At 53.4% G+C, this 23,791-nt stretch overlaps 1 protein-coding gene across 3 annotated transcripts in view; it reads right to left on the reverse strand.

The window, feature by feature from the left end:
- Positions 1–3,561: 3,561 nt before the first annotated feature.
- Positions 3,562–23,791, reverse strand: part of MFSD4A (major facilitator superfamily domain containing 4A) — a 30,700-nt gene continuing 10,470 nt past the window's right edge. The window contains exons 2-10 of one of the 3 annotated variants that reach the window (XM_064593929.1): positions 23,587–23,785; positions 22,941–23,201; positions 19,750–19,918; positions 19,200–19,315; positions 17,323–17,496; positions 12,155–12,302; positions 8,286–8,356; positions 6,922–6,944; positions 3,562–5,785 (exon numbers count right to left, since the gene is read on the reverse strand). In XM_064593929.1, the coding sequence (XP_064449999.1) occupies positions 5,581–5,785; positions 6,922–6,944; positions 8,286–8,356; positions 12,155–12,302; positions 17,323–17,496; positions 19,200–19,315; positions 19,750–19,918; positions 22,941–23,201; positions 23,587–23,785 (1,366 nt within the window). In that variant the 3' untranslated portion in view covers positions 3,562–5,580. Of the gene's footprint in view, positions 5,786–6,921; positions 7,043–8,285; positions 8,357–12,154; positions 12,303–17,322; positions 17,497–19,199; positions 19,316–19,749; positions 19,919–22,940; positions 23,202–23,586; positions 23,786–23,791 lie in introns of all 3 variants that reach the window. The other 2 variants (XM_045876953.3, XM_064593930.1) reach the window with 2 other exon arrangements.

Here is a 23,791-nt window from a genome sequence, read left to right on the forward strand (position 1 = left end):
AGAGAGGAGAGAGTGCCCACAAGCAGGGGAGTGGAAGACAGAGGGAGAGGGAGAAGCAGGCTTCCCGCCGAGCAGGGAGCCCGATGTGGAGCTCAGTCCCAGGATTCTGGGATCATGACCTGAGCCAAAGGCAGACGCTCAAGCGACTCAGCCACCCTGGCGCCCCATGAATTTCACTTTTTAATTTTTTTTTTTTAAAGATTTTATTTATTTGACCAGAGAGAGAGACACAGCGAGAGGGAGGGAACACAAGCAGGGGGAGTGGGAGAGGGAGAAGCAGGCTTCCTGCGGAGCAGGGAGCTCGATACGGGGATCGATCCCAGGATGCTGGAAACATGACCTGAGCCGAAGGTAGACGCTTAACGACTGAGCCACCCAGGCGCCCCTCACTTTTTAATTTTAAAAAAATTAATCAGACTCATTCTAGCCCTTGCGAGAAGCATGTTTTGCTTATTTCTGCTCTAGACATTGTCTCCTCGTGTAGTCTTTAGCATAAGAAACCGGAGACTTGAGTTTATGAAGTAAATGAAATGAGGCCCTTTCAGAACTGAGTTGATACCATATCCATGGGGGAAAGCGGGAGGCACACTTTACATCACAGAGGTCTGCCTCCTATCTCCAGGTGTGGATGACAAGATGGAGTCACAGAGGATTCTTTGGGGGGAAGCAGTGAAGGTGGGGGTAGGCTGTGTTCAGGCGGTTGGGTAGGAACCACTTCTGATGAGTGCTGGATCCTCCTAAGCCACTGTGGTCAAAATATTCCCTAAAACAGGAGTCCCATGAGGTCGAATAAGTTCGGGAAATGGGGGCACCACCTCTTGGAGATGCAAAATACATATTAGGATATGAAAAGCTCTAAGAAATCCTTCAGTAAAAAAGCTTGTTTGATCCACCATTTTCTAAGCTTTCTGTGGACACATCCTCCTGAGAAGCATAAGGTCCATTTTGCAATCACTTTGAGTTTTTTTAGATGCCCCTAATGACAAAATACTAGCCTAACATTGGGTAATTTCCCAGGGCTTGTGTTAGAAGGTAGGAGAGACTCTAACGGCTGGAAGCTTTCATACCGATCGTCACTGGAAAGCACAGCACTTACTGTGATATGCCCTGTAACTGGAGTCCATGAAGGTGACTTCCTTTGGGATAACCTTCTGAGGACGGCGTGTCATGAAAACTGAAACCGGAAAGATCATTTCTACCGGATGGAAAGCCCTGGTGTCAAGGCGGTTGCTGGAGCATCACTTTGATGTTAGGATTCCCACGCACTTTGAATACATCGTCGTCATCATTGCCAGAAACCCTGCTCTCATCGAGGCCACCGTCCACGTTGCCCAGTCCAGCAGTTGATGCTCAGCCCTCATGGGAACCCCTGGTGGCATTTGTTATTTCCTCCTCCTCCTTGAGATACTCTTCACGATGCCTTCTAGGAAACCACAGTCCCTCCTGAACTTCTCTTTTCCTGGCTTCTCTCACTTGCTCTGCTGGATCAGATTCTTTCTTCAAACCTCTAGGTGTTGAAGAACCCCAGGGCTCAACCTTCCAGCCTCTCAACGTTCTCTCTCTCGGAGGTCTTCTTCAGTCCCAGGACTTCAAGCGCTGTATGTATGTGACCACGAAATTTGTATCTTTGGGCTTGACTTTGAAGCTCTCAGCTTTGAAACTTACCAGCCTTCTTGATATCCAAGATAGCATCAAAAAATGAGCATGTCCAAAACAGAACTCTTGCGTGCCGCCCCCTTCATCTTCCAGTGGCCAATGGCCTTGTCATAGGGCCAGTAACTCAAGTCACATGCACTAGGGTCATCCTAGATTCTCGTCTTCCTCACACCCACGCCCCATCCATCAGCAAATCCTGACTTTCGAAATATGACTTGAACCCAATCACATTCACTACTTCTGGTGCTGCCAACATCGTCCAAGCCATCATCCTGTCTTACATAGTCAAGGCAGTCATGCCCTTGCTGGTGTCCCGGTCTCACTCCTATCCCACCGTTTCTCCTCCACACAACAACCAGAGCATTACTCTTTTTTTTTTAAGATTTTTTATTTGGGAGAGAATGAGCAAGAGCACAGGAGAGGGGTTAGGGTCAGAGGGAGAAGCAGGCTCCCTGCCGAGCAGGGAGCCCGATGCGGGACTCGATCCCGGGACTCCAGGATCATGACCTGAGCCGAAGGCAGTCGTTTAACCGACTGAGCCACCCAGGCGCCCCAGAGCATTACTCTTAAGAGTGTAAATGAGGGGCGCCTGGGTGGCTCAGTCGGTTAAGCGACTGCCTTCGGCTCAGGTCATGATCTCAGGGTCCTGGGATCGAGCCCCACGGGGAGCCCACTTCTCCCTCTGCCTGCCGCTCTTTAAAAAAAAAAAACTTTAAATAAATAAAGTGTAAATGAGACCATGTGCCCTGCCTGCTCGCAACTCCCAAGGAGCTCACATAACCACAGGATCCGGACTCCTGCGGCGGCTTGTAGGATCCGGCCCCCGGCTGCCACTCCCACCTATTTCCTGCCTCTGTCGCCACCTTGCCCACTGCACTTAAGCCTGGCTGGCCTGTCTACTGCTCCTCAGGGACGACATGCCCATGCTGGCCGACACCCCTGTGCTCGCCCTGTCCCCCGCCCCACAGGCTTGTTCCCCGGTACTCGGAGTCCCTGCTTCTGCAGTGTCTAGGTTCCGGCACAAAGGGCACCTCCTTAGGAAGGCCTTCCAGAGCATCTCTGGTCAGTCTGTCTTCCCACTCCCTCCCCCCCTGCTTTATCTTCCTCTGTGGCACTCCGTTATCCTTCATCCGGCGGCCTGTTCTTGCTGCCCATCTGTCTTCCACCTCAGTGTAATCCGGGAGGCAGGGGCTTCTAGCTCACGCTCTGCTCTATTTCTGCACCTAATCAGTGCCTTGAACACAGCAGGTACTCCCATCATTCCTTTTAAAACGAATAAAGGAATCCTCTGAAAGACCTCTAGGTCATTCTGTTTTCCTTTAGTGAATCTGGGGTATGTATGGATTAGATTCCCGCCTCCAAGTAGCAGAGGGGCATCTGGGAACAGGATGATCCTGCCGCACTCTGAAATGTAAAAACTCTTAAAAGAGGGAGGATCAGGTAAAAAGCCCTACTTGCTCTGTAACTGATTTTGAAGTGTGGTATAAAAACCCGTCTGCCTGCCCTTATTCTGATTACGTTTAAGAGGGAACAGTGGTTCTCAGTCTTGAGAGTTTTGTTCTAAAATATCAGCTATGTGAACCTGGAGCTTGAGAGAGACCGCTTTTTTTTTTTTTTTTAAGATTTTATTTATTTATTTGACAGAGAGAGAGATAGCGAGAGCAGGAACATAAGCAGGGGGAGTGGGAGGGAGAAGCAGGGGGAGTGGGAGGGAGAAGCAGGCTTCCCGCCGAGCAGAGAGCCCGATGCAGGGCTCGATCCCAGGACCCTGGGATCATGACCTGAGCCGAAGGCAAATGCTTAACAACTAAGCCACCCAGGCGCCCCAAGAGAGACCAATCTTTGGTCATTTGTTTCTGAGCTTCATATAAAAGAATCCGTTGTCCATAATGGATAACACGCTTATTAAATTTAAAATATTTTATTTCAGGAAAGATACACTTAGATTCGTTTCAATCTTGTTTTCTATATTCTTAAATTAATCACGACACCTTAGGTAAAGCCAATGATTCTTCTTTCTAAATTTGTATAAAAAGGAAGGTTTTTTGTTTTTGTTTTTTTAAAACCACAAGAAAAATACAACTGCTTTCTTTTTTGTCCAGGTCAGTCACTCCCTCCAGCAGTGAGATTGCACATTTAAGTCTGACAGCCATCAAATACTTGTGAGTATTTACAGATCCAGTTAAAACGACACCCCTAAGACCGTCAGCTTTCAAAAAGAATTTGGATCTGTTTGACTTACAATAAATAGGTACCAAACATATGAACAATTTCGAAGCTGCTAATGAGGAGGTTTTAAAAATAAAAATTGCTAACATTGATTACGCTGTTTCTCTGTCAGGCATATAATCGTTACTTCAAACAAAGTCACTTCATTCTTTCAGAAGTCCTTTGAGGTAGGGTACGTGCTTTTAGAAATGTCACTTAGATTAAAAAAAAAAAAAAAAAAAGAAGCCAGGCCGGAAGAGCATCCGTGATCTCTCTGCCCAGGGCCACACACGGCTAGAGGGGGAGGCCAGCGCTCCCACCAAGCTCGCGCCCGCCGGGGTCCCATCAGCACACAGGGTGCCGGCAGACGGGACCAACGCTCAGATGTGGGAGACCCCTGTCCGTGTGGGGCACACCGCTTATACCCGTTGCTGAGAATGTGGATCCACTCTCCCTGTTCATCATACCTGTACGTTCGTACCTACACAGAGAATCTGCAGGTAAACGAATGTACAGTCACGGTGATAGCCGTTTCACTACTTATGGACGCCTCAGTGCTGTTAACGCTTTCCAAGCGGCCGGCTGGGGATTCCGTCTGTGTTACTAGAGGATTCGCTCTGGGCCGGCAGTATGCCGCACCGTTTGGATCGCTCGGCAGTCCCAGCTTTTTGTTAAAGGAAACAACTTGACATGGTATAAAGAGCTCTTTTTCCTCTATAAAAGATGGAAAGTTTAAATTAGATATTTTGGAGAAATTCTTAGTGCTGTTTCTACACCTTTTGTAACCGCAGTCAATGTCAGTCAAGAAAAACGGAATCTTCATCCCATTCTCCCAGAAACTTCTGGCCAGTTAGCATTGGTTATCAGCAGTGGTATGCAGGTGGATGTTTAACAATGGGCTCTGGGGGCGGGGGCAGGGGGAGAACAAAAGCCAGGAGGATAGCCTTTGCCGGTTTCTGTGGGGTGAATGCTCCCAGGTGGCTGATCTCCAGCCACCAAACACATTATCGGGGAAAGTGCTGTTGGAAAGAGATGCTCAGGAGCGCACCTTTCCACTCTACAGATACAATACACATAAAAAACCTCAAGGAAGTGATGAGTTTTGAGTGGTTATGACCTTTGTTTTTAATGTAATTAATTGTAAGTTTCTATAATTCCATTTTGAATGATGGCTGTGTTTAACAACCAGCTCTCGAAATGAAATTTTAACCATCGGCTTTTATAAGCGAGTCTGAGCTAGCCTAGCACACCAGTGAATTAGTGTCCCAAAGGTAGCAAGATGCAACCTTTCCTTTTCATGTTTTAGACGTTAAATGAACTACCGCTGGCAACAACTGGAATTTGAGGGACTTTGGACTCTCAAAAAGTAAAAAGCACATACATCCTTTGAGCATGCCAGGGAATAACTTGGGGTTTGTTTTTGGCCAATTTAAAATATATCTACATCTAGCCATGATCATTGAACTTTACAATTTCAACTTATTCTTCCAAACTCCAACTAAACGTGATCTTCAAACCCAGGTAGGGTGTGGTCCATGCAAGAGGTGGCCAATGGAGTGAAGCGTACGGCTGTCTTCTTCCTTCCCTTCTGGGTGTCCTGGACAGCTCTAACCAAAGATCCAAACCAGGGAAGAGGAAGGGAACTTGAATATCCATCCAGTAAACTTCTAATGATTTGCCCCGGGAGGATCCAGGTTCCCAGAAGTCAATTTAATCTCATCTACCCAACCAAGGATTAGCGGAGAAGATCCGAGCCAAGGCGTGGAGAGATGGGCCTCCACTGCCTCCCCTGATTGTCTCGAACACTTGGGTCTGTGCTGGAGCCCAAGAGCCTGGCGGTCTTCGCCGGCCCCCTTCACCCAGCTTTACCTCTGGTAGCACTCTGAGCTTTCCATTCCTAGGGCTTTGTCCTGGGTAGGAACTACGAAAGAAAAAACAGGTAGCGTGTTTTAGCAGCTCTGACCTGCAGCAATTATTCCTTCTGAGAGTTTACCAGGCTTTTGTTTCTCTGCCATTTTATGGCCCCGCAGGGAGCCAAGTCGAAAGTCAGACTTACTAGTTCTGGCAAACTAGTTGCCAGTTTGTTCTGACTAGTGTCTAGGGCTTGGGGAATAGAGGTTTCTTTTTGTCTCCCAGGAATAGGGAACTCAGTAGGTGTTACTCATTGCATATTCAGCAAACATTTCTCAAACCTAAATGAAGGCTCCGTGCTGAGTGCTACACTAGGTACCTACCACTTCGGGGAGCAAGGATATAGTCAGTGCAGACTGGGGTGGGGTAGGGGGCATTGTTCTTCTGGGCCTTTAAACTGAGTGGCCGCCTGAGAAAGAGAGGACTGCAGGTACCCGTTCCTTCCATTTTTTTGGTGATTTTTTTTTTTTTTTCTTTTATGGAAAGGATGAGGGCTCCGCCTGCACACCTTCTCTTAAGAACTGGCTCCATGCACAGCTGATCCGCTTGCTAGGACTTTGAGATCTCTGGGCAGAAAGGGAGGCAGGGAGGCTCAGGGGTATGAAAATAGCTTTGGGACTCCCCCTGCCTGGGGTCTCCAGGAATGAGACTATTCTTAGGAGGCATCTCTGCCCTGAAGGAGCTTTCCTTTGCCACTTGGCCTGAAGGACCTCTTTTTGAAAAAGAAATCTGGACTAGAGTCAAAATCCTAAACTGCAAAGAGATGGCCAATTAGGCTTCTGGGCGGCGTTCCAGCCAAGGAGGCAGACTCTGCCTTTCAGGGCCCCACACGGGCTGGAAAGAGATTCTTGGCCCGTGGTCCCATGGCATGGTGGGACGCAGGAAGCCAAGTTCACAATCCATGCCCCTCTCCTAATGGAGAAACCATGAGTCAGCCTATCCCATTCCCTCCTGCCCTAAGAGTCCAGCACAGACAATCGCATGGCAAAGCAGGAAGAGGGGAAAAGGAAGCCGTAGAAAAATAAACATTTCCTTGCATTATACTTGGAACAGAATAGCATTTGTGGTGTGCTAAGATCTATAGTATCTCCCCCCGCCCCCAGCTCTGTTTTCCTCCTCTTGTGTAGACACAGATTCTTTTCTTACCTGATGAGAGTCCAGGGTGCATCCTGTGGAAAAACAGGAGCAAGATATAGAAGGTGAAAGCCAAGCAACCAAAGATCACGCCACAGACCAGGAAACTATAGCTGCCCTGAGCCTGGAATATCTGCCAAAGGGGAAAACAGACACAGGCCATCAAAACCTCACATGAAGGTGTGTGTTGCAGGAAGCAGGTTTCTCTGACCCCTGGCAGGTTTCTCGGTCGGGTTGTGGCCCATCACACCGATAGGCAGGACCCTGGGTAGGAGAGACGTCGTGGCCTCGCTTCCAGGTTATGTTTCTGGAGGAGGCAGAACTCCTCCTCTGAGACAGGGGGCTGGACCCCATGACCCCAGCAGTCCCTGCTAGCTCTTGTCTGGAACCTTCTGAAAATCTCCATATCTTCCTCAAAACACTGAGCATACTGTTTCTATACCCACAAGGCGTAACCAGAACTTTGCAAAGGATTTTATATATATTATTTTATCATGGAAAATGAAAGTATAGGCCAAGGTGGCTTATGGAACCCCCATGGACCCATCACCTGACTTTAACAATTAGCACCAACTTCCTCTGTACCCCTCCCGCCCCCCCACTCCTTCCCTGCACTAGATCACACAGAAGCAAACCCCAGATATCACGTCATTTCGATGCAGCCCTTCCCCCTCAGGGCAGGGCACCAGAAGAGGGAAGGAGGGTTGTGATTAGGGGCATGCCGGAGATTGAGAGACCTAGGTTTGAATGTCCTGTCACTTATTAGAAGTAGGACTGACTGAGGGCAAGTTGCTAATTTATCTGACTTTCAATATCCCCCTTTGTAAAAAGGGGATTGACAATATATGCCTTAGAGTCAATAAAAAGCAGATGTATTTTTTTTTCCTGGTGAACAGATGAGACATGGGTCTCTCTGAAGAGAAGTGGGACGGCTGGCCCTTGATTGGGGCAGGACTTGGGCAGGACGGCTGGGCCCCGTGGAGGGTGGCCAAAGGCTAGGAGAGGCGGGGTGGGGATGGGAGGTTGAGAAGGGGTGGGAAATGAACTCCGGACTCCGCTCAATCCCATCCCAGGCTCTGGGAGCTAACGGACATTCCCACGGGGCCCTGCTGGCCCTGTTCCCAGACAGGCCTTGTGTTTGTATTGGACTGCACCATACATCCCTTCACATCTCCAAGTCCCCACATTCAGAAGCTCAGCTTTCAAAGCTGACTCAGAAGCAGAAACAGGTAACAGACCAAGGGGGCCCTGCTCCTGGGCGGGATCCTCAGGGAAGGGAGAGTGTGGGTTCAGAAGGTGGCTGGCTGCATCTTCCCGCCTGCTCGGAGGGGTGCTCCCCAAGTGCTGGCCCCTTCCCCTAGAGTTTCCCCACATACCGAACCAACCAGCATCTGGAGGACCATCTCGCCAATTCCTGCCCCCGTCACCAGCACCGTGGTCGCACAGCCTAACCCAAAGAGAAGGATTTGGGTTAGTAGATGCAAGTTAAGGAGACAGAAGTCAGCTGGTATCACCCCAGTTATTTCTGGGAAGACTCTGGAAAAGGCTATGACGGCCTAAGAGGGCTACTTCGAATTCCTTAGATTTCTCAGGCTCTAGTCCTTAACTTTGCTTTGGGAATGTTTAGGTTCTGCTGTCACTATGTTTGCACTGTTCTAGAACCTTCAAGTACTCAGGCTTGTCTTCAGAGTGGATTCCAAGTTGCTCAGGCTGGCATTAGGAAGGATCCTTCCCAATCTGACTGCCACCTGCCTTTCCAGAAAGCTTTCCTGACCTGCTCCAGGACTGACCCGGTGCTTCACTGCCCCGCTGCCCCTCTGCTCACTCCGGCATCGCGGCACAGACCTTCCCAGTCAGCCTCGGGTCCCGGGCCCGGCGGTGTCAGCTACTGGCCGTGTGACCTTAGGCCCCTTCTCCCCCTTCTCTAGGCCTCGGTTTCCTTCTGTAAAATGGACACGAACACCTTCTCCACAGGGTTACCCCGTGGGAAGTCCAATGCAGTACAGGGAAGTGCTTAGCCTCATGCAGGTGCACAGGGAACCCTCGAAACCCCACCAGCTGTCTGCCTCACCCCTTCAACGCTGCCTTCAGGATAAAGTCCCCAGGCTTTCCTGGGGTTTGCAGGGCCCTTTATAACCCTTCCCTGCAGAGAGCTCAGACGCCTCTCACCCCTGCTCACAATCTACCCTCCATGCCCTCCAGCCGGGAGAAAGCACCCCGCTTCCTGCCCCTGCACACTTCTGCTCAAGCCAGGTTCTGACGCCTGCGTTCACTGCCTCCTGAGCGTGCCTCCCCTCTCCTCTGCATCTGCCAAGCTCTTGTTCATCTTCTAAGTTCCTTTAGACCTCCTCCAGTAATCGCCCCCAGGCTCTAAACCTGCATTAAGTTGCTCTTTGCCAGTTTCCGTTGGCCCCTCCGCCTTTCTCCAGGTCCCCCACTTCTGTCTGCAGGGCAGCCTTCTCTGCGGGGCTACACGCCCACCAGACAGGACTGGGCCTTGAATTTTAGCTCAGTGGCCAACATATGGTAGGTGCTTAGTGTTTTTTGAATAAAGCAGAGATCAGGGGCACCTGGGTGGCTCAGTAGCTAAGCGTCTGCCTTCGGCTCGGGTCATGATCCCAGGGTCCTGGGATCGAGCCCTGCATCAGGCTCGCTGCTCCGCGGGAAGCCTGCTTCTCCCTCTCCCACTCCCCCTGCTTGTGTTCCCTCTCTTGCTGTGTCTCTCTCTGTCAAATATATAAATAAAATCTTTTTTTTTTTTTTTTTTAAAGCAGAGATCATCATTGCTGACTACGGGCTTCAAGATCTTCTTTTGGACTGGCTTACATTTCTCTCTCTCTCTGCCTTTGCTGTTAACATTGTTCACAGCCCCCGCCCCACCCTTCCCTGGAATGCCTTTCCTTTTTCCTTCTGCCTTTCCAAAACTTGGGCCAGCTCCTATCCCATCAACTCCGTGAAGCTACGTGTGGATTCAACATTGGTCACCCCCTTCTCTGAATTCTAGTAGCACCCATGTCTATTCCACTCATTCATTCAAAAACCCTCCAGTACTTTCTGTGCATCAGGTACTGAGCTGAACACCGAGAGTATTCTGATGACTAGAGTTAACATACAGATTGAGCACCTGTGAGGCTAAAGTCAAGTGTTCTACATTTCCTCCAATGCACAAACAATCCTACAGGTAGGTATGCGCGTCCCCATTTTGTAGATGAGAAAACCGAGGCTCAGAAAGGGGAAGAAAAGGGAATCGTGCAAGGTCACAAAGCCCGAAAGTGTGCAGGCAGGACTGACTTTCTGGTGCCCGCAATGGAGCACGTCGTTGAGGAGAGGACACAGATAACATAGGTACAGAAGCCTTGAGGCAGGTACAAAGGGGAGGGGTACAATTTTCCAGGGGCTTCAGAGAAGCTTCCAGAAGGGGTGGAGAGGGAGGGGTGGAGTAGAGTGGGCACTCCAGGCAGAGAATAGCGGGTCATTCACCATGGCTAGCAGGCCCTGAGTGGCAGTGGGGTGAGAGGAGGTGCGAGAAAGGAAAAGAGTCCCACAGGAAGGCTGTGACCGGCTCTGTGTTTCACGCGGACCCCTCTGCAGCAGTGTGGGGGACGGCCTCCCAAGTGGCCCCACCCTGGCTGCACTTCAGAGCCCCCAGCGCCCCGGTCCCGGTCCCGTTCCATCGGACGGACGTGTGGAAACAAAGCCCAGGCCTTGGGGTTTGTTAAAAGCGCTCCAGGCGATTGTAATGTGGGAGCAGCACTGAGAACCACAGAGGGAGGCGAATGCAGAAGGGACAAGCCAAGACCTGCCAAAGCAGGGATGGAGGTGATCAGAAACTGGGAAAAGCTGGGCACCTTGAAGTATTCCAAGCAGGCACATGATGGGAAAGGCCTGAACTAAGGCAGGGATGCCGAGAGAGAGGAGGATAGATTTGAGCGATCATTTGCAGGCAGAATCAACCAATACCAATTGTTATTATTATTATTATTTTTAAAGATTTTATTTATTTATTTGATAGAGAGAGAGACACAGCGAGAGAGGGAACACAAGCAGGAGGAGCAGGAGAGGGAGAAGCAGGCTTCCCGCCAAGCAGGGAACCCGATGCGGGGCTCGATCCCGGACCCTGGCATCATGACCTGAGCCGAAGGCAGACTTTCAACAACTGAGCCACCCAGGCGCCCCACCAATTGTTACTATTATTATTGTTATTACACTCTAACATTTGGCTTAGTTCATTCATTAATTTTTTTTTTAAAGTAGGCTCTACGCCCAAGGCGGGGCTTGAACTCACCACCTGGAGGTCAGGAGTCGCATGCTGTATGGACGGAGCCAGCCAGGAGCTCCTATACTCTAATCCTGGTTGACCACTTAGAACTCTGGGATCTTCCGTGTGACATGGGACGGCAACGTTATTTCACTGCTTCACTTACTCACTTGGGGTTTGGAGATCATCCTTAGATTTCAAGGATCCAGGCCTCCCGCCCCTTGTTACTGTGGGGAGCTGAGTTGGTTTTAGCTCTAATGGCTCAGCCACCCCCGCGCCTCCTACACCTATTTCCCCAACTCCTCCCCTAAAGAAATCACTCCTCTTCAACACTGGTTTTCTGACACCCTAGGGCACTCTAGTGACTTCTAAGGGTAATGTCAAATGTTCAAAACGTAATTATTTTTAATTAACTCATTTTAAAAAAGGATCTTTGCTATAGAAAGGGAGGGAGATTAGTGGAGAGAATTTGAGGTTTCTGACATCAAAGAACCCCATCGTCAGGACCCCAAGTCAAGTGTGGAGCCGCTGTTCTATTCCTCTAGGCTTCCAAAAACATCCACAGGCGCAGCAAAGCAAGGAGGTACTATTACTGATAAGGTATCAACCCCTTTCCTAGGCCATCCTTTTCCTGTGCCACTCGGCTGGTCTTTGGACTTGGAATTTCCAGCACACCGTGTTACACCAAATGCCAGCGCTGGGTCAGGGGACGTTACCACGGGGGGGGGTGGGGGGGTGAAGAAAACAGGAAAGAGAAGCTTACTGCTTCTCAGGGGCCTGAAATCACGTGACACAGGTGGAAAGCTGAATGGGGAAAGCCACGTGGGTCAGAAGAGGCCCACCTGTGAAGCGGTTCCCGGCAGGGTCAGGAGGGGAGCGTGCATTTCTGGGGAGGGGGCAGGGCAGTGATGGAGCTGGAATATACCACAGGAAGACCCGGGGCAGGGGCGGGGGGACCCTCGTGACCCTGCGCCCCTGCACACCCACCTTTGTACTGCAGAATGTCCTCCGTGTAGGCTAGCATGCTGGGGAAGGTGCTGCTGAGGAACAGGCCCAGGCTGGCTGTCCCCACGAACAGGAAGGCGACGTTGTAGGAGAAAACGAGAAGCACCAGGAACGTCATCACCACGCCGACCTTTAACAGCAGAGATGGAGGCTATTAGCAATTGGGAAAAGCTGGGCCTCAGGCTCCTGACTTGGAAAGGTCCACGCTGACCCCGAAGCGGCGCTGTTGTGACCAGGACGCCTCCCTGTGGACTATGTGGGGACTGCACCTTCCCCAGCCTCATCTCCGCGGAGGAAGCCCCGGAACGGACGACTGCGGACGGGGGTGGGCAGGGGCCGCCCAGCCAGCCAGGCAGATGGCCTTCCGTCCACACTTAAGGAGCAAGAAGCGCTTGGCCAGGCAGTGCTGCCTGTCCCCAAGGTCTTGTCTGTGAGCGCGGGAATCCCAGCCAAGCCATCAGCTCTCTGCCCTCCACTCCTCATGAAGATGAGCTGCTTTTCTTGCCCTAAAAGCCATGAGTTGGCAGAGGAAGTCCAGGGTAGCAGGAGAGGCCTCCAGGGCTGGGCGGGGGTGTGTGTGTGTGTGTGTGTGTGTGTGTGGCGGTGGGGGGCGGGGTCCCCACCCTCTGGGGATGCAGGCAGACCTCCCAGGGAGAGGGTCCGTGGCTGGGGCAGTCTGGCACCCCCCAGCTTCAGTTCAGACTCCAACCTGTGAGCAGATGCCAACCTGTGGTTAGAGGCCCCAGGATGGGCTCAGGGGCCAGAGATCTTTCTAGTTCGGAAAGGGTCTCTGTCACATGGGCATATTTTTGTTAAATCACGCTTTTCCTAAATTCCTTAAAAATGTTTTTATGTCAGCATTGAATAATTTTTATGCAAAACGCCTCTGGGAAGAAACTCAGGCAGCTGGGGTCTGGAGGCAGAAGACCCAGGTGTAAGTACCAAGTCTGGGGCTTTGAAGTCCTTGATATCTTTGATTCGAGCCCCCGAGTCTGCAAAATGGGTTACCAAAGCTACCAAAATGGAGAAATGATAGCAACGCAGGGGCTCTTAAACTGTGACTCTTTAGACAACGATCAGTCTTAGTGTTTGTGTGTTTTGAGCTTTCCTTAATGTCTCCAGACATAAGGATCTTCCACAGAAAACCAGGGCTTTCAGGTAAAAATCTCCTGGGTGAGTACCTCTGTTTCTAAAAAAAAAAAAAAAAAAAAAAAAAGAGGTAAACTTCTAGAGCAGAGAGCTAGAAGGTGTGAAAGAAACCACATCCAGGGGTGCCTGGGTGGCTCAGTCGTTAAGCGTCTGCCTTCAGCTCAGGTCATGAACCCCCAGGGTCCTGGGATCGAGCCCCACGTCAGGCTCCTCCCTTTCCCACTCCCCCTGCTGTGTTCCCTCTCTCGCTGTGTCTCTCTCTGTCAAATAAATAAATAAAATCTTTAAAAAAAAAAAAAAAAGAAAAGAAACCACATCCAGCCCCACCCACACCCTGGCCAATTGACAGATGAATGGAGCCCGAGTGGAGGGAGGAGGGAAGGGACGGTCACCCTCCCCGGTCACCCTCCCCAGTCACCCTCCCCAGCAGATCCCAGGGACCTGCTCTAGCTGGAGGAACGAAGCCAGGGATTGCAACCCGTGAGCCCCCTACCCTTCACCTTTCTTTACCAGCCCCTCAATCTCTGCTGGGAGATCTCTCCGTCTCAGACTGAGACTCAGAGGCCTTGTCAGCAAAGAGTTGCTGCCCTAGGGAGGGGGCCACGGCAAATGGCGGCTGAAGGGGACAAACGCTCTTCCCAATAGAGAAACAAAGCGAAAGACTTCTCTCATGCAGTAAAAATGTGAAAGCAGTAGACACATTTAAGATTCCAAATATAATGTATTTCTTTGGCACAGAAAATAATAGCCCCATAGCCTCACTGCTCTTTCTTCCTCCTCTGCTTTATCTTTAAATGTCGGCGTGGCCCCAGCCCCTCCTGGCTCTTTGTCTGCATTCCCTGTTGGTCCAGCGTCATGCTTTCAAATATCTCTATGCCCAGACTCTTAAATCCATCCCTTCAGCCACGACCTGTGTCCAGAGCTCCAGAGTTGCACGTAATACTGCCCCTTTGGTAGGTGAGAGGCTAACCGACACGGTGGTCCAGAGAGAACTTGGCCTTTCCTCCCCCAGAATGACTACCCCCCCCCCCCCCCCCCCCGTCAGTGAATGGCATCCCCACCCACCCAGCAGACAGGTCCTGTAACTAAGGTAGTCCTGATTCCTTATTCCCTCCCCTCCTACATTCAAGCCAAGGGCAAGTCCTATCCACTCCATCCACAAAATGTTGTAGACTCTTGTACTTCTCCAAACCCATCCTGAGCACCCTCATCTACCTCTCCTGCCTGGACTGCAAGAGGGGCTCCTCATCATCTTCCTGCTTGACTCTTGCCCCTCCTAGATCGACTCTCCCCCCAGGACAGGGGAGTGTGCTTTTGAAATACAAAGCAGAGGGGCGCCTGGGTGGCTCAGTCGTTAAGCGTCTGCCTTCGGCTCATGTCATGATCCCAGGGTCCCGGGATTGAGCCCCGCATCGCATCGGGCTCCCTGCTCTGCGGGAAGCCTGCTTCTCCCTCCCCCACTCCCCCTGCTTGTGTTCCCTCTCTTGCTGTGTTTCTCTCTGTCAAATAAATAAATAAATAAAATCTTAAAAAAAAAAAAAAAAAGAAAAGAAATACAAAGCAGATCATGTCCATTCTCTGCTTAACACCTTCTGAAGGCCTGCCTTTCTCCCGCTTTGAATACAACCCCAAACCTGGCTTACAAGACCTTGCCGGATCTAGCCCTCATATCTGCTGCCCCAACCTGTCTTCTTTGCTCCCTGTCGCTGACCCTGCCCACTGTGCTCCCACCCAGTTAACTCCCCCCGAGCGAGGGCCTTTCAACCAGCAGTGCCCTCTGCCCGGACCACCTCCACCCCTCATGGCACTGGAATCTTCTTGAGAGTCAGCTCCCAACTGATATGCCTGGGGCGGGACCAGGGCTTTGAAGATACTGCTCTGCTCCCCTCCTGCCGCCTGGCCACCCCATTTTCAAACCAGACATTTGCAGGCAAGCCATGAAGAGTCACCCTGAAAATCTCCAGACTTGGGGGAGTTTGAAAAACACCTTGCTTCTTTTAGCCTGGGTGACAGAAGACTGAGCATGCCCAGGGCCAACTGCAACTCCACCAAGCAGCCCTCCTCCCACTCAGCCTGCTTCCCACCTGCCCCCCAACCTCATCCTGACCCTCCCCTGCCCATCTTCTTCCCTAGCTGGCTGTAAGCTCCGAGGCAGAGACTCCCCCTGCGGCTCCCCACAGGCCCTGCACGAACTGCATATTCATTCACCAGGAAGTGGTTGTGGAGACCCAGGAGAACAGAGAGCAGGGTGACTGTTAATTTAAACATGAGAGGACGGCTCGGAAGAAGTCACAGTGACTACGAGACAGTCACCTGGCAGGTGCAGCACCAGGGAACTCACTCAGGGCTGTTGAACGGTAATCCTGGTGGGGTGCCCCCCAAAGGCAGCTGAAAAGCCCTGAAAACGATCCAGATGCCAAGGCTCCTCTCCGCACACCGAGTCAGAATCTCTGGGGGAGGGGCCTGGGAATCTGTATTTTCCAAAAGCTTCGCTAATATATTTGGGAGTGTCTAGGATAGTGTTTTCCCAGACTTGCTTGATGACACGAACCCCCTGGGGTGTTGGTTAAATATACAGATTGCTAGATTCCCTGCCCTGGACATTCTGGTTCATGAAGTCTGGGCTGGGCCCGGGAATCTGAGTTTCTTTTTAAAAAGAAGCAGTCCAGGTACATTTTTTATCATCAGTGCCTAAATCATGTGGGGGCTTCAGCTGCTCTTCTCCCCCCAGACACAGAGTCCCACCCCACCGTCCTCTAAGCAGCTGACCTTAGGTCCCTCGGAGGCTGGCCACCAGCAGTGCACGTGCCCTGACTCTTCTCCACCCCAGGACTTGAGGAGTCTTGCTCCTTCCCTGGGGCACCACCTTGGCCTCCTCTTCATAGCTTCACACTCCATTCTCCACTGCTCTCCATCCCCATTCCCATCCCGGGGCCTTCCTCTCTGACAATGGGATCTGCCCGGACCCCTCCTCCCAGACTTCTTCCCTTTCTCCTCTGCCTATACACAGGCTCCTGTCAGACAGAACTCTTTCCAGCTCAGAAATATTTGCAATAGTCATACCTCCACTTCTCATCTGCCTCTCCCTCTTGAGTTTGACTTCTACCCATACTATCTCCCATCTATGGTGAACCGAAATTTCTTAGAGGTCATTGACCAGCATAAGGCCAAGTATAAAGTCCTTTCTTGGAGCTCATGGTCTCTGATCTCTGTAGCCCCAGCATTATTTCCTGACCCCCTTTCCGCTGGAAACTCAACCCAAGGAAGTACTTTTTGACAGTGGACTGGGCTACCAGGAGAGGGAGTGAGTTCCCCATCACTGCAGGTATTTAAGCAGACTGTGGACTCCCTGGAGGAGACATTAGAGAGGTGATTGAAGCCCTGGAGGGAGGATGGGCTAGATGACCTTACAGGAATCTGTAATCTAGACCCTTTGTCTTAGATGGTGACATTGACACACATGAGGTTGAAGATCTGACCCTGCTGCTTGGGCCTTCCAGGCAGGCTGGTTCCCTGAGTGCCATCCTACATTCTAGTCTGGCTACTAAGAGTCATCTGGGAGAGTTTCCAAATGCAGATTCTGAGGCTCCAGCCCCAAGATGGTGATTCTGAAGGCCAGGGGATCCCTGGCCTCCGCTGGCCGTGGGGCTCTGACCAGCTGGGCGTCAAGGTGACACAGGAGGACCAAGGCCAGCACCTGCTTCACTTGTACTCTTGGCAGGTTGTGCACTGGGATCTGTTCCTCTCACAGCAGTAACCACCTCCTACAGCCCCTTTCTTTTATGGGTACAAAATCAGAGGCCCAGAGAGGAAAAGGACGGGCTCCACCTTCTAGATTTCCATCCCTTCCTCACCAGCATCTCTCGCTTCTGCTCTCCTCCCTCTACTACATTCCCACCCTGGTGGCAGAGTCCAGTCCTGAGCAAATGTCCTGGGGCAGTGGTAGGGTCAGGAGTGAATAGTCCTCCTGCGTTTCCAAGAAGAGAAAGGAGACCACTTACCACATTGATGAAAACCATGGTGGCTGGCTTCACTTTGGAGGAGATGGGAATGGAGATGAGCCGACCCAGGGTGATGAAGCCCCAGAAGAGGCTGGGGAGGTAACCAGCCACCTTGTGCCCCACAGAGAGCGGTTTCTCCACTGCATAGCTGTACACAAAGGCTGAATACTCCCCCTGTGGAGAGACAGGCCCTGCTGAGCACACCTGCAGGGCAGCTGGACCCTCAGAAAAGGAAACCCAGGTTGGGGGCAGGGGAGCTGAGGGCCGAGGACGGACTGGTCCTGCTCCGAGAGGCTCCATAAAAGGGGGGCTTGGAGCCAGGATCACACGACACACGCAGGCCCGAGCTGAGGATAGGACCTATGGTGCCACAGATTATAGACTGCGCCTGCCCAGAGGTGCAGGCCTAGGGATGCGGTGGTGGGGTCGGGGGAGAAGGGGTGTCTCTGGGTCTCCACAGGGGCCCCGAGAGGTCTGGGCATACGGGCACTGCTCCCCATCCCTCAGCCAGAGCAGACTTCTACCACATGTCTTATTTATGAGGATTCCACAGAAGGTTTATTGTTTTTGTTTTTGTTTTTTTTTAAAGATTTTTATTTATTTATTTGACAGAGAGAGACACAGCGAGAGAGGGAACACAAGCAGGGGGAGTGGGAGAGGGAGAAGCAGGCCTCCCACAGAGCAGGGAGCCTGATGCGGGGCTCGATCCCAGGACCCTGGAATCATGACCTGAGCTGAAGGCAGAGGCTTAACGACTGAGCCACCCAGGCGCCCCAGAAGGTTTATTGTTGAAGGAAGGGTACTACAGCTGGAAAAAAGGGGTGTAAGAGTGTCTCATTTGACGGATGAGGGAGCAGCGAGAAGTGAGCTGCCCGAGGTCACACCGAGAGTTGGAAGTCAACCAGTGCCAGCACGAGTATTTTCCACTGGCTCATCTGTTTCTTAGGGCCTTCTCTTTGGAGAGTCCCTGATATGGCCATCAATTAATCAATCAGCCATTCAAAAGGATCCTGATCTAATCCTAAGAGACTTCTGGGAAAAGACACTAACTAGCGTAACAGAGCTCACTAGTAGAATACAGAGCTGGGCCGAGGTCCTGCCTGTAGTTTGTTTACAACATGGCTTGAGAAGCCTGGGTTTGGAATGTGTTCCAAGAAGCGGAGTGCCCTCGGGTTTACATGGCAGGACCTCTACCTGGAGGAATAGGGCCCTGCCCCTTCACTTATTTTTTTTTAAAGACTTATTTATTTGAGACAGAGTGTGTGTGTAAGCGGTGGGAAGGGGGAGGGCCAGAGGGAGAGGAAGAAGCAGGCTCCCCACTGAGCAGGGAGGCCAACGAAGGGCTGGAACCCAGGACCCCAGGATCGTGACCTGAGCTGAAAGCAGACGCTTCACTGACTGAGCCACCCAGGCGCCCCTGGGCTCTGCCCCTTAAAAAAAAAATGTGCGTAGCCCACCCTTGGTAACAAACCAGAGAAGCCGCGAGCCACAGAGTTAAGGAAAAGAAAGACAAGGGGGCTGGGACAGAAGACCCTAGTACCAAGGGGCTGTGAACAACACTGCCGTCTCCCCCAGGACTTTTTTTTTTTTTTTAAATGAGAGAGAGCAGGAGAGGGGGGAGGGTCAGAGGGAGAAGCAGACTCCCTGCTGAGCAGGGAGCCCAATGTGGGACTCAATCCTGGGACTCCAGGATCATAACCTGAGCCGAAGGCAGTCGCTTAACCAACTGAGCCACCCAGGCACCCTCCCCCAGGACTTTTATTTAGCGTAAATGTTTGAATCGACTGTACTAAAGGTGAGGTCTCTAGGAAACCTGATGCCTCACTCTTTCTCTTGCTACCCCCAGCTGGAGTCTCAGGGGAGGAGGGCAGGCTCACCGTCATCCCGTCGGTCATGAACAGGACCAGGGCTGCTGTGATGTGGATGGCGAAGAATGAATAAGGGGCCCCTTTGAAGTTCTTCCTCTGGCAGCAGCTGAACAGGTCCTCATGGTCTGGAGGAGACACAAGGGCAGGGGTGAGTCTCAGCTCCTGCTCCCTCCCCTCTGCAGGCCCAGGGGAAGCGGCTGGCCCGTAGAGAGCCTGGCAGAATGGGGGCCACGTCCGCCTCCCACCTTCTCCTAGCTTCCAACCACCTGTTAGGGACAGCCCCCGTCCATCTCAGTCCCGGTGGAAGCAAGACTGAGAGATCCGGTAACTTGGCCCAGGTCACAGGCTGGCTTAGGCAGAACGGAGGCTGGAGCCAGAAACCTGCCTTCCCCACGCTTTCGGCCGGCTCGCTCCAGCCCCTGCCCTGCGAGACCATCAGTGCCCACGGCTTGTTTCCAGCCACCATTGCCTGGAATCTACGATCACCCTCCAGGGGAAGGGGTCACCAGGGAAGCCTCGGTGTGGGGCCGTGGGCAGGAAAGTTCACTAGGGCCCCCACCTGGGTGTGGCTGAAACTTTGGGGGCAGGGAGGAGGCATCTTCCTTCTCAGGAGGTTGTGTCTCCAGGGCGAGCTCATCTGCAGACAGCAGCAGGGGTCTCCTCTGAGGACAGCAGGCCAGCAGCCGCTCTTTGGACAGCAGAAACAGCACGGCCATGGGCACTGGGAGCTGCGGGGCGGGCAGAGGGTCAGGAGAGCCCTGTGGCCATCAGGCTGGCCCCTTCCCGTGCCCGGCCCACTGCAGACACCTCCACACGGTCGAACGGCGTGTGTCCGCCCAGTCCCGATGGAAGGCAGCTCTTTTCCAAGGATGTCCACCTAAGGGCTGTCCCTGGCTAATGCCACCAGGTGTATTGACCCAGGCTGACTGGTTGAATTGCGGCCCAACCTTAACCACATCCGTTTTCCTAAAGACAGCGCCTTGTCACATGCAAAACTTGGACTCACGCCAGGCCTCTGGAACAGGAGAGGTGCCCGAGATAAACTCGTTTCTAAGATCCTTATCCTGAACGGTGCCCCCACACTCCTTCATGCTGCTAGATCACGTGACACTTTACGACAGTTTGCTTTTGTTGATTATCCCCATTTTCCAGATGGGGCGACTGAGGCTCAAAGTTACCGCTTAGTCATAACCTGTTACAACAGGAGGAGACCGTTGTAAGGTAGAGGGCCTGGCTGAATGGGTCTGTAAGCTACAGACCCAGAGAGCGTTGGTGCCTGGGCACAGGGCTGACGTGGGGCAGAGCTGGACTGGAGCCCGGGCGCCCTGACTCTGTCCGGGGCCGACGCCCCCTCGGGGCTTGTCTGGGTGCTGTTATACCCGGGGAGGTGCAGAGCCTGTCCTCAGGCCTCGTGGCCAAACTGGAAAGCCGAGACATGCGCTGCTTTTGACCGCAAGATGTGTGCGCCGAGCCACACGCACGCACCAGCCCTGCCCTGCTAGTTACACTAAGCCGCTTGGGTTTGAGTCCCCAGAGCAATGACAAATGTCTCCTGCCTTTGCGGTTGCCTAGAGAAGCCTCTGCCGCCTCCCTCAGGTGCCTGGCCTGCATCTAACCACCCTCGCTGCCAGGAAGCTCTTCATCAAGCCCGACCTCTGCCCTTCCTGCCACAACTTCATCCCGGTTCCTTTCGCTCAGGAAAGAGAGGAAACCCGGGGAGCTGCGGAGGCTCCCCACACGCCCCCGGGCCCCACCGGCCTGACGGGCGAGGCCGCTGTGGACGTGGGAGGCAGCAGGGCCCGTGCGGTGCTGAGGGGGGTCTCCCCGTCCCTGGGGGCAGGCTGGCACACCGGGGCATTTTCCCGGGGGTCCCCCACCCCGAAATACCGGCCTGTGCTAACACCTCCCTGCGGGCACCTCCCTCCCCACTCGAAGATGCATCCAGGTCAGACACGCCTGGGCAGCACTGCACAGCAGGCCCGAGTGGGAGGAGACGACCCCCGCGGCCCTCAGGAGTCTGGGTCTGACGGGGGAGACCAGCCCTCCCTCCAGTCCGATGGGGGAAACAGGAAACCCTCACGCGGAGGCCTGCCTCGGCAGAGTGCCTGAGTGAAGGCCAAGGCGAAACAGCTGGAAAGAGCCTGGTCACTGCAAGCGGGGCTTTCCAGGGAGGCGGGTGGTGGGAAGGACTTCTTGGAGGATGGGCTGCTGTGGCCCGGTTAGAACACACCCTGCCTTTATAAGACGCCCAGTCGGAGGAGGCAAGCTCCACCTTCGAAGTCAGAGAGCGCTGGGTGGGGTGTGTGTGTGTGTGTGTGTGTACCCACAAGCATGCACAGCCCCATTCTCTTCTGTGGTGGACTGTTTATCTTCAGAAACAAACCAGTATAAAAAGTCCGGACATCCTGCAGCAAACAAAGTGCCTCCAGTCTGCACCTCGTGGGGCAAGAGAAAACAGACCTCCGCTTAAACTGGACCTTCCGGCTTCCCGGTCCCGGCGTCTCAGCTTCGACATTGTGCGGACAGTGCTCCTGCCCCTCGCAGGTCCCCCCTTGGCAGCCACAGGCCCAAAGCTGTATTGTTTCCAAAGCAATGATCGGCAGGGGCAGCAAATGGAAAGAGCACGAGAGGGGCGTGGGGTGTTGAGAGCCCCGAGGGAAGATTCTGGTACACCGAAAGTTAGAGGAGAAGAAAGGAAAAATGAGCACTGCCTCTGGGGCAGCAGGAAGGGGGTCTGTGCGGGGAGTCAGGGTTCCAGCCTGGCCAGTGTCTTCCTAGACACTTCTCAGGCCCTTGAGCCAGGGACGGTAAACCAGCCCCCACCCCCGCTCTGCTGCTCCGTGGGACCCCTCTCAGTGCGATATACGCCGCCTTGCTTTGAAGCCCAACGGCAGCTGGGTGCCTGAACCCAGCCTGCCCGCCTCTGGAGGGGTGACGAGTCTGCCCGGAGCCGACTGAGGCCCTAAGTCATGACAAACCATCTGGTGCCTCCACCCCACAGCCAGGCAAATGGTCCCTGGGAATACTCGGTCCACACCCCCAGCCCCCAGGCTGTGCTGGTGTTCCTGACAGGGCTTCCCAAGCTGGAGAGAGGGCAGGGATGTCTCCCCACCTGTGCCTCTGGCCCCAGCCTGGGCTCCTGGAGGGACGAGGGGGCACCTGTCTTGGGTTGCAGAGCACCAGAGGTTTCCAGCCAGAGACAGAGTCAGACTGACAGGGGAGGATGAGAGCTGGGGTGCAGAGCGGCCTCAGTAACTGACCCGGTCACAGTGAGTGGTCTCTCCACTCTACTCCACGGCAGTCTTGGTGTGGGCAGGATCCCTCTGAGGTGATCTTGTCCATGCCCTGGCCTCCACGGGAGCCCACCTCACAGCAGGGCACAGGGGAATCCCACCGGCGATTAAGGGCCCCAGGGAAGAATGTCTACTTCATCTGGCTTTGGAGGAAAAGAGCTAGTTTCCTGGGGAGCCTCAGATAGCTTGAAAGTGGACCCCGATTCCATTGTGCTAAACCTGCTCACGGCTTTATCTCCCTTGAGATCACCATCATGGATTGTCACAACCGAGGACCTTCGAGTCGATCTCCTGTGACCCCCTTCGCCTTCAGTTTTCCCATTCCCTTGCCATCCCGAGGGCGCCCTTCAGGCCAGCACATTGCTCCGAATCAGAAGACTCCACACTGGGAGCTGGTATGGACTGGCAGGTGTGACTGTCCACTTGTCCCCACCCAGCCTGCCCTCGTGGCACTCACATTGATCAGGGCCATGATCCAGAAGGCATACGACACGCGGGTCCCTGTTCCCTCCTGTGGAGGCAGCCTGGAGAGCGACTGGTTGGACCACCGCCATGCCTGAGCGTGGTGCTGGCCCAGGACCCTGGACGCATGGAAGAGGTGACTGCCGGAGGTGCTGTTGGCCGTGCCATTGGCAGGCAAGCAGCCGGCCTCAGACAGGAAGGGGTCGGCAATCAGGGGGCTCAGCAGAGCGCCGAAGCCCACAAAGAAATGGAGAACCTGGGGAGCGCAGAGAAGCGGTATGGGTGTGTGTGGGGGGGGATGGCTCAGGCTTCCTACCCCATCCCCCACTTCGTGTCCCGTCTGGGGACCCCCTGCGTGGCCCTAGAGTGGGGAGCAATAGGGAAGCAGGAGAGGTGAGGAGAGAAGTTCCTCTCAACCACCTTCTTGGCCTGAGATAACTTGGGGCTTGATAAAGGGAAGGGCTGGACAGGAAGAGGGGCAAGGAGACGAGAAAACAGCAAGCCCTCCCATCCTGCCATCACGGGCACTCTCAGTTTACAAAGACACCTAGCCCCGGGGAGGGGGCTGGGAGAGGAGGCCAGGGTCTAGGCAGCCCCTGTGGCCTCCCACCCCCCAGCCCCATGCCCGCGCGTGGGCTCACCTGGAGGAAGATGGCCGAGTCCTTCTGGTAGATCCTCACCAGCTGCATGTTGGCCACGGTGTCGATGCAGCCCATGGCTAGGCCCGCCAGCGCCATGACAGAGGCCAGCACCTTCACGTCTCGACATAAGGGGATGACAGCAAACACCAGGGAGATGGCCAGGGAAGACGTGAAGAGGGCCCATAGTGACTGGGCCAGGCTGCAG

Source organism: Mirounga angustirostris, unplaced genomic scaffold, assembly GCF_029215605.1.
Source record: "Mirounga angustirostris isolate CCGP_5_RB_7025 unplaced genomic scaffold, mMirAng1.0.hap1 SCAF_6, whole genome shotgun sequence".
Classification (NCBI taxonomy): Eukaryota; Metazoa; Chordata; class Mammalia; order Carnivora; family Phocidae; genus Mirounga; species Mirounga angustirostris.